This window comes from Lachnellula hyalina (genome assembly GCF_007821495.1).
Source record: "Lachnellula hyalina strain CBS 185.66 chromosome Unknown contig00070, whole genome shotgun sequence".
In the NCBI taxonomy this organism is placed as follows: Eukaryota; Fungi; Ascomycota; class Leotiomycetes; order Helotiales; family Lachnaceae; genus Lachnellula; species Lachnellula hyalina.
In genome coordinates this window covers 131721-148389 of record NW_022157184.1, presented here as the reverse complement: position 1 = coordinate 148389, position 16669 = coordinate 131721, and the positions used below count along the sequence as shown (strand labels likewise).

The 16669-nt window shown below is 47.0% G+C and overlaps 6 protein-coding genes across 6 annotated transcripts; 3 read left to right on the top strand and 3 right to left on the bottom strand.

Moving 5' to 3' along the window:
- Nucleotides 1-854: 854 nt before the first annotated feature.
- Nucleotides 855-1444, bottom strand: crp-27 (40S ribosomal protein; the record flags this gene model as incomplete). Its single annotated transcript, XM_031150527.1, has 2 exons — nucleotides 855-1114; nucleotides 1312-1444. 2 exons carry the CDS (start codon nucleotides 1442-1444, stop codon nucleotides 855-857), a joined length of 393 nt encoding a protein of 130 aa, XP_031005168.1.
- Nucleotides 1445-2063: 619 nt separating this feature from the next.
- Nucleotides 2064-2756, top strand: RPS12 (40S ribosomal protein; the record flags this gene model as incomplete). Its single annotated transcript, XM_031150526.1, has 3 exons — nucleotides 2064-2138; nucleotides 2249-2579; nucleotides 2632-2756. The coding sequence occupies 3 exons, from the start codon at nucleotides 2064-2066 to the stop codon at nucleotides 2754-2756; spliced, it is 531 nt and encodes a 176-aa protein (XP_031005167.1).
- A 230-nt stretch (nucleotides 2757-2986) lies between these two features.
- Nucleotides 2987-3491, bottom strand: PIN4 (Peptidyl-prolyl cis-trans isomerase; the record flags this gene model as incomplete). The annotated part of the gene is made up of 3 exons (XM_031150525.1): nucleotides 2987-3171; nucleotides 3196-3298; nucleotides 3354-3491. The coding sequence occupies 3 exons, from the start codon at nucleotides 3489-3491 to the stop codon at nucleotides 2987-2989; spliced, it is 426 nt and encodes a 141-aa protein (XP_031005170.1).
- Nucleotides 3492-3901: 410 nt separating this feature from the next.
- Nucleotides 3902-4885, top strand: CDO1_0 (Cysteine dioxygenase; the record flags this gene model as incomplete). Its single annotated transcript, XM_031150524.1, has 4 exons — nucleotides 3902-4103; nucleotides 4241-4320; nucleotides 4384-4651; nucleotides 4770-4885. 4 exons carry the CDS (start codon nucleotides 3902-3904, stop codon nucleotides 4883-4885), a joined length of 666 nt encoding a protein of 221 aa, XP_031005169.1.
- Nucleotides 4886-6663: 1778 nt separating this feature from the next.
- Nucleotides 6664-10314, bottom strand: PUS7 (Multisubstrate pseudouridine synthase; the record flags this gene model as incomplete). The annotated part of the gene is made up of 3 exons (XM_031150523.1): nucleotides 6664-9636; nucleotides 9710-9806; nucleotides 10073-10314. The coding sequence occupies 3 exons, from the start codon at nucleotides 10312-10314 to the stop codon at nucleotides 6664-6666; spliced, it is 3312 nt and encodes a 1103-aa protein (XP_031005201.1).
- A 4175-nt stretch (nucleotides 10315-14489) lies between these two features.
- On the top strand, nucleotides 14490-14944 carry LHYA1_G005578 (uncharacterized protein; the record flags this gene model as incomplete). The annotated part of the gene is made up of 3 exons (XM_031150522.1): nucleotides 14490-14549; nucleotides 14604-14728; nucleotides 14800-14944. 3 exons carry the CDS (start codon nucleotides 14490-14492, stop codon nucleotides 14942-14944), a joined length of 330 nt encoding a protein of 109 aa, XP_031005202.1.
- Between the last annotated feature and the right edge of the window lie 1725 nt (nucleotides 14945-16669).

Genomic DNA, 16669 nt, shown 5'->3' with positions numbered 1-16669 from the left:
GCTGCATGGGAAGTTGTTCTTTGGCCGATGCTTGAGGATGAGGAAGCATCGAGTATATACAGTACTTATGAGGAAACGACATATCATCAAGCCACAGGCCACCATCAGCCACGCCCATAACTATCGCGTCTAGCCCCACCTCCCTTCCCTTCCAACATCTCTCTCTGTTTGTTTGCTCTTTCTTTTATGTATTTGAAATCATCATTGGTAGAAGATTCCCAACCGTAGGTTGCAGTAGATCTTTTATGATTATCCTAAATATTCTCCTGTTGGGTTCTACTACATTCCCGCATTTCTTTGCTACGTATGGAGTTTTCTAAAGGCTGAACTTTGATTTGACTATTCAATGCATCTCAAGTGGATGAAGATGAACAGAGCATAATGTGCTTTCTTTTTGAACTGCAGCGCATTTCCCCTGATCCCCAGGTTGTTGCTGGGGTCAGCAGGATCGATTGCGGGAAAGCGCTCAAATTGATCAAGAGAAAGGGAGCACCACCCGGATGGAGAGAGATGGGGTGCAAGCACGGGTGATATTGGAACATAAAAAAAGGAAAGGGCCACTTGGAAAGAATGAAAGGAACGAAATTGGTTTTGATAACAAGATCTAAGTGTATCCAGCTGATATACGAGCACGAGCTTTCTGGAGAAATAAAAAGAGAGGGTTTTGTGGATGCGACACATGACTTATTCAGAGTCCACGAGGTTCAATTGACTTTTATGCAGAGCTATCTATTCCTCCAGCTCGGCAGACCATATCATCAAAGTAGAAAGGGAGGGTATCAACAAGCAAAGTGCTATGCTTTAGATAGGTACATGCTCATGAAGACTCCAAGCGCCGCCCATTTTCCATTCCTCTAGTAGAAGAAACCAATAATCTTGCCAGCGACGTGCTTGCGACGCGCCTCCTCGTGGTCCATGATACCGGCCGAGGTAGTCAGGACCATGTATCCGAATTGACGGGAAGGCAGGAGTTTGACAACCCACTTCTCAAGGTCGCCGAGGCGGACGTTGAAGCGGGGGGAGATGACACCGGTCTTGTTGAGGCGGCCGTTGAGCTGGATGACGATCTTGCCAGAGCGGTGATCATCGACTTCCTCGAACTCGCCGATGTAGCCTGGAGAGAAAGATTGTCAGTGATGTTGCGAAAGATTAAACGTGTAACGTCAGGGTGAAAGTCAGAGAACGTGTAAGATCCTCGCAATAGTATGATATATCGGCAACTTAAAGGACTATGGTCGTGTGGTATTGAGACCGTCGTCTAGTTATCATGCCGAATGGGTAAAAAGAAAAGACAGGCTCGTGCCAACATACCGTGCTTCTGCATGACGCTGAGGAACTTGACGATGACCTTGGAAGAAGGATGGATGAGAACCTGACGCTTTCCGGACTTCTCGGCATTGTTGATGCTGTTGAGCGCATCGTTGAGGACGGAGGTCTTGACCATTTTGGCGGTTGGGAGATTCTCAGATCGATTTGATATGGAAATGAGGTATCTGCGCAGAAAGAAAAAAGTTGCATGTTAGCCTTCTTGGGCTCCTGAGCATGGAGAGTGCCCTCATGATTGACAAGAGGGTTCTGCAGCTCGTCGTATAGAGAAGATCAGTGTCGACATCTTTCAATGGCTATGGTTCTGTTCATCATAGTGGGTGTGAAATTTTGCGAAATTACGAAATGCCCTTTAACAATGTTACAGTCCCAGTCGCACATTGAGTAGATGCCGATTGTCCCCTCTGCCTATCATGAAGGGCTTTCGATTATGTTGTAATGGAAATACATACCTCAAAGTTGCGTTTTGCGTGGTCGTCGAAGGATTGATGCTTTTCGTGAGTCGCGAAGTTCAGATAAATTTGCGTGGAATTTCTGTGTGGGGATGGAAGTTTGCGCTTAGTCATCAGGATCGCGTAGTTGGCCAATCATATTTGCGAGCATACCCTTCACGAGTGCTGCTTGAACGCACCAAACTTTTGGATCACCACAAATCATCAAGCGAATTTCTCGATCTTTCAACTTCTTGACATTTACACCAATCTTCGAGGACCTGAGGATATCAAACACAAGTCAAGATGGTGAGTGCGCATCCATCCATCAATCCCTTCCTCAAGCGAGAAGACATTGGAATATTCCTATTCTCGAGTTCTGTTGGCCTCATACCAATGCGCAAGCTGCCTCCTACTTGCGACCGCCTTCGACTCAGCATCATATTCATTCATACCTACTCTTTGAAAACCTCAAACTAACCTTTCAAAAGTCTGACGCAGAAGATAACGCATCCAACGCCCCCGATGTCGCCGAGGCCGACGAAGTTGAAGTCTCTGGAGATGCCGCATCCAAGGGACAAATGTCTGTCCTGGACGCTTTGAAGGGTGTTCTCAAGCTTGCCCTCATGCACGATGGTCTTGCCCGTGGTCTCCGTGAAGCCTCCAAGGCCCTCGACAGACGCCAAGCACACATGTGTGTCCTGAACGAAGCATGCGAGGAGGAAGCATACAAGAAGCTGGTCGTTGCGCTGTGCTCCGAGCACAAGATTCCTTTGATCAAGGTTCCTGATGGAAAGCAATTGGGCGAGTGGGCTGGTTTGTGTAAGTATTCCATGCGAGGTTATGTTTGGACAGAGCTGATATTATTTGATAGGTGTGTTGGACCGTGAGGGAAACGCACGCAAGGTTGTCAACTGCTCCTGCGTTGTTGTCAAGGACTGGGGTGAGGAGTCTCAAGAGCGATCGATCCTCCTCAACTACTTCCAGACCGAACAGTAAAGCCAAAAAGGGATGGACGGATGGATGAACGGAGTTTGATTGCGGCGGATAGACATTGGCCATATTGAGTTTTCCTTCAGATGTATTCTAAATGCATAGGCGAGCAATAAAGTGGCATATGGGCGCAAACCAAGAACGTATGGAACTGTGACACATGACTCGATGCGCCAAACTCCTGACCTCTCGACCTTTTGATAAACCAATTCCACTCCATTCATAGCTCTGCCCCGTCATTTTCTTCCTTCAACCATGATAATATGATACCCAAACCCCGTCTTAACCTCCACATACTTCGGACTCGCAGTCGTAGAAGCTTCCAGCTCAAAAGCAGCCGCCTCAAACGTAGGATCAAGATCACCTCTCGTCTTCCAACCCAGCAAACCACCTATATATCCATCATCAGCACTCAAGCCCCCTTAAAAGCATGGATAAAACACACCAACTCTCGCCTTATCCTCCGAAAACTCCCTCGCAACATCATCAAACTTGGCGCCTCCCCTCAATTTCTCAAGCGCTTCTTCCTTCTTCCCATGTTTCTCACACTATAAAGCATCAGATCTATCCACTTCATTTCCAATTAGAGGTACTATAACGCACCAGTATATGCCGCACATTAATCTGCTGCGCGCCCTTGACTTTCCCTCCTTTCTCCTCCGTACTAGTACCGTCTTTCCCCTTCCCTTTGCCCTTTCCCTTGTCTTTCCCCGCCGCAGCTGCCTTTCCTTTGGGTGCCATCTTGAGGGGTACTGGTACGAGATGTCTGCTTGACTCGCGTGATTGAGACGTGGGTGGTGGGTGGGGTGGTTTGCGCGAACGGATGGAGGGGCAGCAGGGGCAGCCCCACTAAAAAGTTCTTTTTGGGTGCGAGGAGCTCGTGGTTCCTACAAATACAAATCTCTGGTGTATAACTTTGTACATATGACTGTATGCAAATTTTCAATTATAAGAATTCAATTGTATATTTATATCTATTCAGTTCCCTTTTTGTACAATTTTAATTTCAAACTATAAAGGACAAGGTGCAAGTCGCGGTTTCTTTCTTTCAACGCCACCGATACTCGGAGCCAACCACGTCAAAAGATTCCCCTGTACACGTTGAATCACTTTCTCATTGTCAACAGAGCAACTCATATTTGAGCCAAACTATGGTATCTGCATTAGCTGGAGGTGCCATGGGAGCAGGAGGCTCGTTTGCGGGCAACTCGCGAGATCAGCCAGATGCTTTTCAAACACTCGTCGCTGACCTCTCGAGACTTCTTGGTCCCTCCTCAGGTATCGACTCGGCGGATGTAAATGTCGGCGAACTAAAGAAGCTTATGGAGGATTATGTTTCGTGTGAGGAAGACTGTAAGTCCAGTCCAGTCCATTCATAATTCTCGATATCTGGGATTAGCGGCGTCAAGAGACAATGTCTTGTATATAGTAATCTCCGACTCACCTGCATGTTATCATCACTATTGTATCTAACTCATCATCACCAATAGGGGCGAAATACGCATTCTCAGATCATTCCCGCGGCTACACTCGCAACCTCGTCGACAAAGGAAACGGAAAGAGCAATCTCGTAACATCCCCCTTCATTCCTCCCCTTCCGCTTCCATGTCCACATGACTGACACCATAAACAGTTAGTCCTCGTCTGGTCCCCTGGCAAAGGAAGTCCAATCCACGACCATGCCAACGCGCACTGCCTAATGAAAGTCCTCAAAGGCAGCTTAAAAGAAAGCCGCTACTCGATACCTGCGGACGCTGATCACGAGACCGCGACGGCGGGGGCACCGGTATGTTTGAGTGAGAAGGTGTATGGCGTGGGACAGGTAGCTTATATGGCTGATGAGCTTGGGGTCCATCGGATTTCTAATCCTGATGAGATGGGGGTGGCTGTTAGTTTGCATCGTAAGTTTATCTATTCATATTCATTTCCGTAGACTTTATCATCACATTTCACAGTGATATCGATACTCCTTAGGTTTGGGGAGTTGGATTGAACTGAACTAGACTAATCTCTGCATAGTCTATACACCACCCAATGCCGCGAAAGCAGGCTGCAATATTTTCAACGAGAACACGGGCGCGAAGTCCCATGTACAGCAGAATAACTTCTTCTCCGAATTCGGGGTCAAGATCTGATCGAGCGTGCTTGATGCCACTCACTTTCCAACCTTTACGGGGTACTTTTTCATCACGTACCTAGATTCCGACGAACATTTTTCTTTTGTGGATAAAATAGACACAGAGCATAGAATAGAAAGCCACACCGCACTACATTTATACATTTTACTTGCATACTAGAAGCATTTCTAGCGGCATAAACAGAGAATAGAGATTAAAAGGAACCAATAGAAAGAAAGAAAAACCCAACGGACACTCCCGCGACTAAGTCCTCGAAGTAAGTTCAGCCCTATGGCGTTGGCGTCCCCACGACCGTTTCTTTTTCTCTATTCTCCTCTTCTTTCGCAAGCTACTTCATCTCTCCCCCCCAAAAAAAATACAAATTATATCATATCAAAGTAAAGATATACACATTATATACTTTACTTGTACTTCAACGCCCGCCCTTCAATTCAGAACCTGGATATCCCTCTCAAACTTATTTGTACTTGCACAAGGTTATTTATCACCCGCAAACAATCATGTCCTCCAGAACCCTACCATCAGCTCAGAACCCAGCTGTTATAACGGAGACGGTCGGTATCTCCACATCACCTGCGAGGAGCACGCTTCGGACTTCAGAAGAAAGTACGTTGCTCCATCTCCCTTCCTATCGCTTTTTATCTCTAGTTCACCCCGAACCATACAACTTCTCATTCTGACTCCTACCAATTTTTATGCAACTTTAATTTTTATTTTAAAGTCTTAATTACTAACATACCTACCCAACAGGAAAAAACCACCCAAGTGCAATCACACCCACCAACCCCTCAACCCACAACCTTAGACCCCTCCTGTCACCCATCACCTCCTCATCCCTCACAACCCCAATCTCAGCCTCAATCCCCACACACGAAGAACGGAAGGAAGTTGAAACATGGTGTTCGAGATTCGAAGCTAAGCAAAAAGTTCGTTCATCCCCCTCCCCATCCCTACCCTTCTCCCAACTCTTCCCTCCCATCCCCCAAACGAAAACCAAAGAGGTGTCGAGCAATTGACTAACTCAAATAACTAACATAACCCAGAACGGTAAAATGATAAGCACTCGCGATACGGAATACGTAGCTATAATGCGTGAATGGCGCTCACGCCAAAAGAAAACTACTTCTACTTCCACTCCAACAGCCACTACAGTCACCGTTACTGATATTGCAACAGCGGCATCTGACGAACAGGAGGATGATGATGATAATGGAAGGGGGAGGGGAAGGGAGATGGATGTTGGTGGCGGTGAGCGAGGTGCAGGGTTTGGTGGTAAGAATGGGAGGGAGAAGAGGAAGTTAGGGAAGGGGAGGAGAGAGAGGGCTAGGGAGTGGTTTAGGGGTATTGGGTTTTAGATCACAGTACTTTGCCTCGCTTGATTCGCTGGAAGTAAAAGGGGAGTATAGGTAAAGTGCACGTGGTTTCGATACTGCAGCACGGGTTTCTCGGAATGTGCCTGCTTGCTGTATTGCTACGATCTATCTATCCATTCCTCGTCTGATAGAAAACAAAGAATGCACGCACACCATCTCGACCAAACTCATTATTTAATTTGATGAGTGAGTGGGTGAGGATCGAGATCTTATGATGATGAGGTTGAAACAAACAGCATACTTTTTTCGTAAAGTGAAAAAAAAAAACTCCACCGCAATGCAACTGTAAAAGCAAAAGCAAAAGCAAATCATGATTCATAGTCCATATGCACGTCCGTCCATAATCGAACCAAGACAAATGCGAAACCATAAACAAAGACCTTATCCCAAGTAAACCGACCCTCAACGAGCAGAAGAGTACTCAGGCGTATAGTTCTTCACTCCACCTGCCTTCATGAGCTCGCGGAGTGCCATGGTAGCGTATTGCGAGGAGCCAAGAGCGAATTTAACGACGACTGCGATTCTCGCTCGCTGTGTTTCTGCTTCCTGCGTGATTTCCTCAGCTGGTCGCTTGGACGATGGCTCAGTCTCAGCGCTGTCCAACATCTGAACATCTTGCTTTGGGGTGAATTCTTCAGCGCTGGCTCGCATGAAAGTTGGCTCCTTGGGACTAGCATTTTCCTGCTTGATGCTGAACTCCTTCTCATCGGGACGCAAGACAGATGCGGTTTTCTTGTCCGCCTCATCTCTGTGACCGCCCAGCTTCACGCCCCCGTCAGAAGTATCAGAGACGGAAGATGTTGATATCACATGCTGGGCAGCTCGTTCAGTTTGATGTGGTTTGTAACCCTCCGCTGCCGTGACATTGGATCTGACGTTGAGCTCTGGTAGGGTAGGAATCATTCCTGCTTCTTGGGGAGTGAGCTCCGTGTTATCGGAAAGCGAGTCGTCGTTAGCACCAGACGCAGAAAGATTGTTAGTAGAGCTTCGTTTATCGAGCCTTTTGAGCGCATCCTTGACCTTCTTGGCGGGGCTTCCCGGCTTGGAATCAGAAGCGCCATCGAAGGAGGGAATGCCGGCATCATGTTCCTCATCCTTGTTGGGCTTCTGATTCTGAGCAGCATGAATGGCGGTTGTCTTCTTGCCCGTCTTTTTAGTCCAATCTCCAGGAGTTGTCTCGATGAAAGTGTCTTTGATTAAAGGTTGTGGGACTGTGTTGGGATCAATGGGCTTTGCGATGAGCTTTTGCGCCTCGTATGCCTCTGCAGCAGCCTTCTCCTCAACTGCAAGCTTATCCGGTAAAGCCTTCCATGCATTGAGAGCGCTTGGGACTTGAGTGGCTTCCTCGGACTTGCCAACGTAGTTCTTTCTTCCCTGGCCTGTGGACCAGTTGTTTCCTTGGCCATTTGATGGACCTCCCCTAGAATTGTTGAACTGACCACGAGCAGCCCAGGGCTTGTTCTCCGTATTGTTGGCGTTGCTATCGCGATTGGAATTGTTCCAGCCCGCTTTCTTTGGCCTCAACTTATCCAGCTTCTCCGTATCTGTCTCAACCAATTGCTCAGTCTCGGAATGATACGCTTGGACGTGGAAGCTCAGATCCTGTCCAACCTTGGCCATCAGCGGTCGATAGCTACCACTCAGACTGAAGTCCTTGTGCTTTCTGCGCATATTGGCAGGATCGAGACCTCCACCAAGCTCACTGCCCATGAACTCCTTGTAATAGTCCCCAATATCATTTGCGGGGTATTCGATGTCAAAACCAGGGGTAGGTAGGATGATGTCGAAGATGGTGTACTTGCCACTCTTAGCCTCTTCATCAGTAAGAGGCCTAGCACGCTGATACAAATCGTCATGAGTAACAGCCGTATCGTCAGCCGCAGGACGTACAACAACCTCGCCATTCTCATCAACTTCGTCCTTGGCAGCAGAAGCAATTTGAGCTGGCGTATCAACGAACACCAAATCACCCGCAATGACCTTAGTACCATATTTTGCCCAACGAATACTCGCAGCCATGTTCCAAATATACGATTGATATGCATGAACATACATCGTACGCAGACCTCGGGTAATCTGGAGAAGCGCACCTGCAAAATCACTCTTATGGTTACCGGTAAGTGCTTGGATGAGCGACGCCTCACCGTGGAATTTCTTGGGTAAGCGTCGTAGAGCATCTTGGGATTTTCCTCCTCTCTTGAAGCTATTGATTGCAAGCGCCCGGTCAACATCATCCCTGTTAATACGGTTTAGAGGCTCCGGATGTTCCTCGGGGTACAGCCCCATGGATAAGGTCTCATCGGTATACGACAGAATGTCCCATACAGCGCCCTCAAAATCCTCCTTCAAGATCTTCATTCCAACTTGGTGGGTCCCGATGCCAAAGGTACCGAAACGCTGCAAGCCAAAGTAATTGATGAACCCGTTCCCCTGTAGGTATTTGACGGCATCCCCAACAAGAGTGCGTCCAAGTTCCAATCGTGCCTCCTCGTCCAAGCCAGCTTCATTAGGAAACTGGCAATCTCGCAGAGTAATCGTGAACTGGTTTCCACCAAGCTCACCCAACTCCAATCTATTCTTCTTGTATTCGAAGTTGCCAATGCGAGCATCTCGCAGACTAGAATTGTATTTAACCAATTCCTTTACGTGTTTTCTAAAAACACTTACTCTCTGTACCGTGACAGCCCGGCGATCCTTGGTTCCCGCGAAAGTGAACTCTTTGGGTTTCATCTTCATCATACGGGCTAAGTAGCCAAGCACTTCCATTGTATCCTTGTTCTTCTTCTCCAACGTAAAATGTAGATGCTGTCCACCGAGCTCTTCCCATCCGACTTTGCCTTGGGGTTGACCACCACGGGGTTGATTGCGTGGGTTTTGGTATCTGCCGTTCTGACTCATTGCTCCACGGGTGGCGGCGATCAAGATCTTACCTTCGTTGATCATTTCGGTCTCTAACTTCGAGTTGAAGATTCGACGAATATCACCATGAATGCGACCACGGATCTCCTTGTCGGTGATTGGCTCTGTTTGGATAGTGCCAAAAGTAGAGGCTTTTGAACTAGGTTTTGCTAAAATACTCTGGTACATCTTAAAGATCTTCTCTGTCAGATCATGGCCGAAATAACCGATAAGTAGCTGAAACTCTTCGGGCTTGATTCGGTCCTGGGTTTCGGTTGAAGTGAATGGCTCTCCGGGGGCATTTGTAGAAGGGGGTTCGGTAAGGGGTCCGGCTTCGGACTTAAAATCTGAAGATGGTTGAGGAGCAACATTCTCTTTGGAGGCTTTCGGAGCAGGCTTGGCTTCATTCTCTTCAGCTGCTGGGGGAGCGGCGCTTGCAGCCTCTGGGACAGGCTTGTTGGATTGAATCTGTGGGGCCTATGCAAGGATCAAATCAGCAAACAAAATGAGCAAAAAGGAGCCATGAGTCTGCAGTCGGTAAACTGCTCACCTTTCGTGCATCAATATTGACTTTTGGTGCTTGATCATCTGTCAAATGAATGACAGTCCCATCCAGGGCAATTTCATGGACCAAGAAGTCAGTGTATCTGGGAAGATGATCATCAGTTCATGCTTGCAATTGAAGAATACGATCAGGAGAAAGAAGGGAGAGCTCGTCGGTCGGTATCTTTCTGTCTCTCGTTCTCTCAAGACGTGCAATGGAGGGGGAGTGAACATTGTAACGTGACACAACCTGAGCCATCCTGGACCTTGCTTCTTGATCCTTTGAACCATAAACAGGCCAAAGATGAAGATACACGTAGAATTGCCCCGTAGACAGGTCTGAAGCAGAATAAAAGCTCCATCAACATACCTCTGCTTGAGCACTCCCGAGAATCCAGGATTAGAAGCATTGACGAAATGCAAAATCCCAACCTCAGCTTCCTTCCCATCAGAAGTCTCGCCGACAACATCCAGTTTACTAGATCTGTGATCCATGTTGACTTTGTTGTCGTCTGTCGTGGTTGTGCAGTTTATGTTTGGATTTGAAGAGAGCTTCTGTCGTTTGCGGGGAGGCCCATTTGCAGCCTCGCCCTCGCCCTCGCCAAACGACATTTTTAGCTCCGAGCTAGCCATTATAGCTCCTAGCAGCTGGCTGCAAAGTAACCCGGTCAGAATGCAACAAAGGCGGGCGTGGAAGTTTATTCACAAATGGCAATGCTTTTCATCAAGAAAGGCAGAATTATTTTGATATACTAGAATTGCAAAACCTCACTAAAGTCGGCATTCGGCTACTGTTTTTCCGGTATTGGCTAGCTATTAAGGGTTTACGGCAATTTTGCTGCGCCAATTGACGGGGGTCAGCCCCTCATCAGAGAGAACTTCACTTCAAATCTAAGCTTCAGCAACCACAGCCATCACCAAACCATGCCGAACATCTTACATCTTGTAGCGATCAAGATATTTCAGGACCTGTATGTGATCTGTCAGCCTTGAAGAACGCCTGAGACATTGAAATTGTGTATTGGTGCCTACCGCAATCTTCTGCTGCTCATCCGCCCTCCTCTTCCTGTCAATCTCTTCGAGCTTCTCCCTCATCGCATAGATTTGGAGATCTTCATTCTGAGCGCGGTAATCCTCCTCCAGAATCTTCTCGTACAGCTTCCAGTCATCCTGTTGAGATGGTGTTGGAGAAAACCGTTGTAGCTCAGCCATGGGCTTTTGTGAGTCTGCTCTCCTCAAGATGAGGGTCAATACATGCAAATCTCCATCAAAGTCAACGCTCCTCTTGCTGTATGTATCGATGTAATGCCTTTGATGATCAGCAGACATCACCATTTGATAGAACGCACAGCACCTACAACCCGTCGTAGCGTAGACCGACAGCCGGAGCATGGGGACTATCCAAAGTGTAGCTTCTAAGAAGCCTAATAGGCCTGCCACGTTGTGTCAACAGAGCGTATAACATATCTTTCCTTCCGCCCTCTCTTATATACTTGTAAAGACCCAGCCCGGGACCTGGCTCTTCTCTTCCAGTTGCAAGAACTAGAGCGAACTTCCCCTGTCCTGCATCTGTCCTCGTTGCAACATCATAGGGACTTATGATTATTCCGTCTCGGCAGGCACATTCCATGTTTAGCCACCAACTAAAGTCACAAGTTAGTGGTAATGAATCTCAACGCTAAATTGGGATTCTTACTCTCCCGGCTCAAATCCTACATCTCCGAACCTACGAGGGGGTCAGTCAATGAGATACGATATCAAGGAATGGAACTCTTACTGTTTTGCGTTGTTGTTTGGTTGCATCAATTTCCAGCGATACCCGCCAATCCTCTTCCCGGTGTTGAGATAGATGTCACGAAGTGCTCCATCAATTCCTAACATTTGGCGGCGCAATGTGTCGAGATTGAAATAGCTATTACCCCACCTCAACTGCCATTTAATTTGTAAAACCTCGGCCTTGGGTATAATATCGTTCGTTAAAAGTGCCTTGACTTTTCTGCTCTCCCTGCGGTCCGGGATATATCTATGTCTGAGTTTCCAGTCAATTGTTTCTTCCACCAGCTTGTCAAGACGCGTATTGATAATTGTTTCAAAACTTGTAGAGGTTTCGGACATTTCCTCGCCAGCTAACAAGAACTTCAAAAGTTTTCCAATAGCTTGGAGATTTTTGGACAGTGGCGCTTGTAACTCCAATCGAAGATGATTCACCAGTGCTAGGACATCCTGCGAATCATTCACTTCATCTCGAGTATCGTCAAAAAGAGCTAGAATATCCGATGTGTCTGACATTTCTCCCAGTGAGCTCATCGATGCACTTTGTGCCCTACTCATGAAGGGTGCGCTGTACTCTACTGGGGCTGTAAACGGTCAGCACTTTGCTTCTGGGGATCCTGCCTATCGCTTACAAAGGCTGGATGTGCTTTCCACGCTGTTGGTGCCTTTGATATCCATAGGAGCGCTTGTGCGAAGAATCTCCCACTGCGTCTGAACCAGGGAATCGATGTTGGAGCTCGTCGGATGGTGCATATGGCGAACCAGATGGGTCATCTTCAGATTGTCCCCCCATATCTGGGATAATCTGGCGCTTGGCATCTCATTGTCACCATTGCTTCCGTCAGACTTCACATTGTGCCTTAGGTCACTGAATGATTGAGTTCGACGGAGTTTCCTTCTTCTTGACATCTGAAACTCGGAATTTCTGGGATGTTTCCCGCTAGATTCGGCCTTACTTATGGGATCCTGGTGGTTGATTGGGTGCTTCGTAGAGGTAGAAAGAAGCTCAAGCCGTCTTGCTCGTTTTTTGAACCAAGGATGGTCTCTCATTTTCCCATTCGATTTGAGGAATCCTTCGACTCGGGTGACCAAAGCCAACGGATGTCGATTCCAACTGTCCTTGACCTGAGTATCACCACTGTCTGTACTGGACACCTGACCGACCAACTTGCGAGGTGTTTTGCCCCTCGATCTAACCACCTCGTCGACGACAGAGTCAAAGGTGAACGGGCTTTGGGGGCCGCTATCTTTGACTTTGCTATTGCCGTTACCTGTACTGGGGTGTGATGTTAAAGCTGTAGAGTCCTTGACCGGCATAGAAAAGGGCTGTTGCTTGTTTGGGTGCGTGATCATGTCGAAGACCCTCGCCGAGGATGATTCGGAAGCTTCGCTTTCGACAGACAGAGTGCACTCCGGCAATGTCGTGCGCACATATTCGTGACTATCAACCTTACCAGACCTGGAGTCTAAGTCTTCGTGGGGTCTCCGTGTTCGATCGACATACGTAGGTCTGGGATCTGGAAATGATGGGTTGACTTCCCTAGAAGGTAATGTTATTGCTCGTTGTGCCCTTGTCCTTGTTGCTGCCTTCTTTCCGAGACTGTCATTTCTAGGTGGGTATGCAAAATGATCAGTGCCTGAGTGTTCAGGAATCGTAGAAGTTGTTTTGTGTTCTGCAGTGCCTGTTCTGTGCCGGAATTGTGAAGGCTTCTCTGCTTCTCGTGCCTTCAGATCCTGAACCGAAGACGAGCCATCTTTGAGTGGAAGATGTGTTTGTTTACTCGTCGGTGCGTACCATGCGTATCGACTAGGCGTTGATGCCAGATCAAAATGCCACTTTATTCGATCAATTGCTTGTGGAGACTGCGCTGATGTGGTCGTTACGGTGCTCTCTGTAATCTTGGCAGATGCGATGGTCGGAACCGTGATGGTGTCCTTGAAAGGCATTGTCTCGTCGGTTGGCGTCATAGTATATCTACGTGCCCATAGATTGAGTGAGATGTGGGTAGAAACAGAAGCGTGATGTGCATATCTTCCTTTTGGGGTAGTGAGAGAAGTGTTTGCTGATGAGGACCCTTTGAAGTTTGGTGAAAGTTGAGGAAAGAGCTCTCTGCCAGCGCCTGCCTTTAAGATTCACTGGTCACCTTCCGTTGCATAACAACAACATTCTCTCCTTCAAATTGACCGTCATTGGCTTGCAAGAGTGGATTTGAAGGTTTATCTTTGTACTATTGTATTAGACACTGTCCATAGACAATCTTGGAAAGAAAAAGACCATAGCAGTAGTTGTCAATTTGGATAGAAAGAAGTCTTGGGCAAATACAAACTAATAGAGTAGAGCCTTACCGCGGGAAACATACATTTGCAAAAACCAACAGTAAATCTCAGCGCACTTTTCTAAATAGAAAACTGAAAACTTTTGTTGCACTTCGTAGAAAATGCGGTAAAATGGGAAAAAGGGAAAAAGGGAAAACATCGATTCATAACTACATATCCACCGAATCGTCGGGCCGAGTATCTGGTAGTGGGTATATATGATTTAATAAGAGATAGCACAAAATATACCCACTGTGTAATGGTATACTGGTTCAGGTTTCTTCAAGAATGAATCGCAGAGTGTAATTAACTCTGGGGTGTCCTGGCCTACTCTTTTTTTTTTTTTGCCTTTTTTATCGAGTCCTTTTATAATACTTTGCTTGCGACTCGGATTTTATGGAATTATTCTTGTGCTCATTTCCCCCACAATTCTGAATCGATTGCATTTCTGTCTCATTTATGCCAATTGCTCCAAGTCTAGGTACCATTCCATTGATACTTTATAGCGTTTGGGGGCGAAATGCCCGCTCCACTTGATTAGATGCCGTCGCTCAATTCGTTGGATTTAGGCCGAGGTATCCCTTACCGAGCTATGGAGTAGCCAGGGGCAGGTGAGGAGACCTACTCTATCACTTCATATTTTACAAAACTGCTTCTCTTTAATCCTCCTCTTAGTATATTCCGATCATTCTATCGTCATGACTTCTCAAATCGACCTCGTCGCCATCATCTCGCCCAAACCCGGCAAAACAGATAGAGTAAGCTCATCAACTACCCCGCGTACCCCTCTCTCATCACTAACACCCCCCCAGGTCGTAGAGCTGCTCCAAGAAGTAGCAGAATACATCAAGAACAACGAGCATGGGACTCTCATATACAACATTACTCGGTCTTTCAACAAGCAAGCTGGTGTAGAGGAAGTAATCATGATTGAAAGGTTCGCTGCTTTGATCTGCTTCTGGTTGAAATATATCAATCAGGTGACTGACTGACTTTACCATGTGGCAGTTATAAAGACAAAGCTGCATTGCTTGCCCATGGAAGCTCAAAAGAATTCACGGCTTTCCAGAAGAAGATACAAGAGGAGGGTTTAGTGAGCGCACCGATGCAATTGAAGATTACAAAACCGGCTGGCGGGTTTTCCAGGCTTTAAGATAGCATTTGTTTTCCTGTCATGATAATGCTCCATCCGTTTTACTCTGCCGCATGTAGCTATATAGTTGGTCCAATTGCCAATCAAAGGCGACTCAGGGCTCACTTTGGACTTTCGTGGGAAAACTTTCTTTCGTTTTCAATTCTAGCAAGCGCGTCTTCAACTGTCTGTCTTCTGTGCTTTGCTTTGCTTTGCTAGTCCAGCTTGGCTAGAAGTTTGCAGTGCAGTGAACCGGGAAGCCATTCCTTCCTTCGACATTCATCAAACGAGGAGGAAGGTGCATTCACTGCGACTATCACCAATTCTAGGGAGACCATTTCTTCATCGTCATTTACGACCCGCCACCTCGATCTTTCACACGCTTTCTTCATCCTCTCATTTACATCTAGCTCCCATCTTCAATCTTTTGTCATGTCGCTGAGCCTCTTCACAACGGTAACCGGCGAGGTCTTCACAATGGCCTCCTCCACTTCTCCATTGCCTGCACTACCCACCGACCTGCAATTGTCGAAAGAAAACTCCAACCCCGCCAAGAATGGCAACTCAAAGACCAGTTCTGTCTTTTCAATGGTTTATAACGAGTATGGCGAGCTAGTAGAACCAGAGAGTCTTCGCAGACCACCGATTGCCTCGGAGCTTACTACTACTGGAATACTCAGAGTGTTTAAGAAGGCGTACCACCATTACGTGAGTACCCCCATCAATAATGTGCCATGCGAGCACAGTGATCCTTCTCCCAGAGAAAACAGCGTTTCCTATAGCTTGATATTTCTACTGTTCTATTCTTAACTAAAGTACCCCCTTTGAAGCACTGCTAACTGACATATGGACGCCAGTTCAGGACTAAGATTGGGGATATCATATTTGAGAAGATGAAAGACAAAATCATGCCGATTGAAATGGACCGGTCGAGTTTGAATGACAGACATATATCCGCCTGGCTCTTCGATCCCTCTACACCTGCGCTCGGAGAAGACACTGTAAGGAAATCAGAGACTCCAGAACCACAAACGAAGCCAGCAGCCCCCTGCGAGCTACGAGTTCTTGAACTTGGCTGTGGAGATGGAAACTGGTGCATTCAGTTCAAGAATGAAAATTCTAGCTGGGTAGTGGATGGAATTGACGACACGAACCATTGGAAATGCGTTCACAAGGACCTTGCTTTTAGGTACGCCCAAGATGTCGTTCCACGCATGATACATCTCTGATAATTTGAGACGATAGGGATTTTATGGAAGGAGGGGGTATAGGAGAGCACAAGCAAACCAATTTGATCGATTGCAATGCCGAGTTCACCGTCCGAAACCTGAATGCTCTTCTACAGCATTCAAAGCCAATCCCTACCAATAGCTACAGCCTCGTTCGTGGAAGAGACATATTTGACAGAGTTGAAAGCCATGTTACCTTCCTTGACGCTGTTCGTTTGTAATTTCAACATATCCTCATTTCGCAAATAAGAACTAACTGTGGCGTAGAATCCTTCAACCAGGAGGCGTCGTTGAATTTCTCGAAGTAGATCCTAGACCCCGAACTCCCTACGATGGACCTACCAAGCGTGTGGAATCAGTAAATAAGAGCGGTACCGACTTGGGATGGACAGACAAGATCGTTGACCGCTTCAAAAAAGAAGTCGACCATGAAATTGCAACTAACAGCCCTGGATGGTCTGGAAGAGTCGAAGCACACTTGAAAGCTACTTTGCGTCCGCGGAACGGAGTGGTAGCA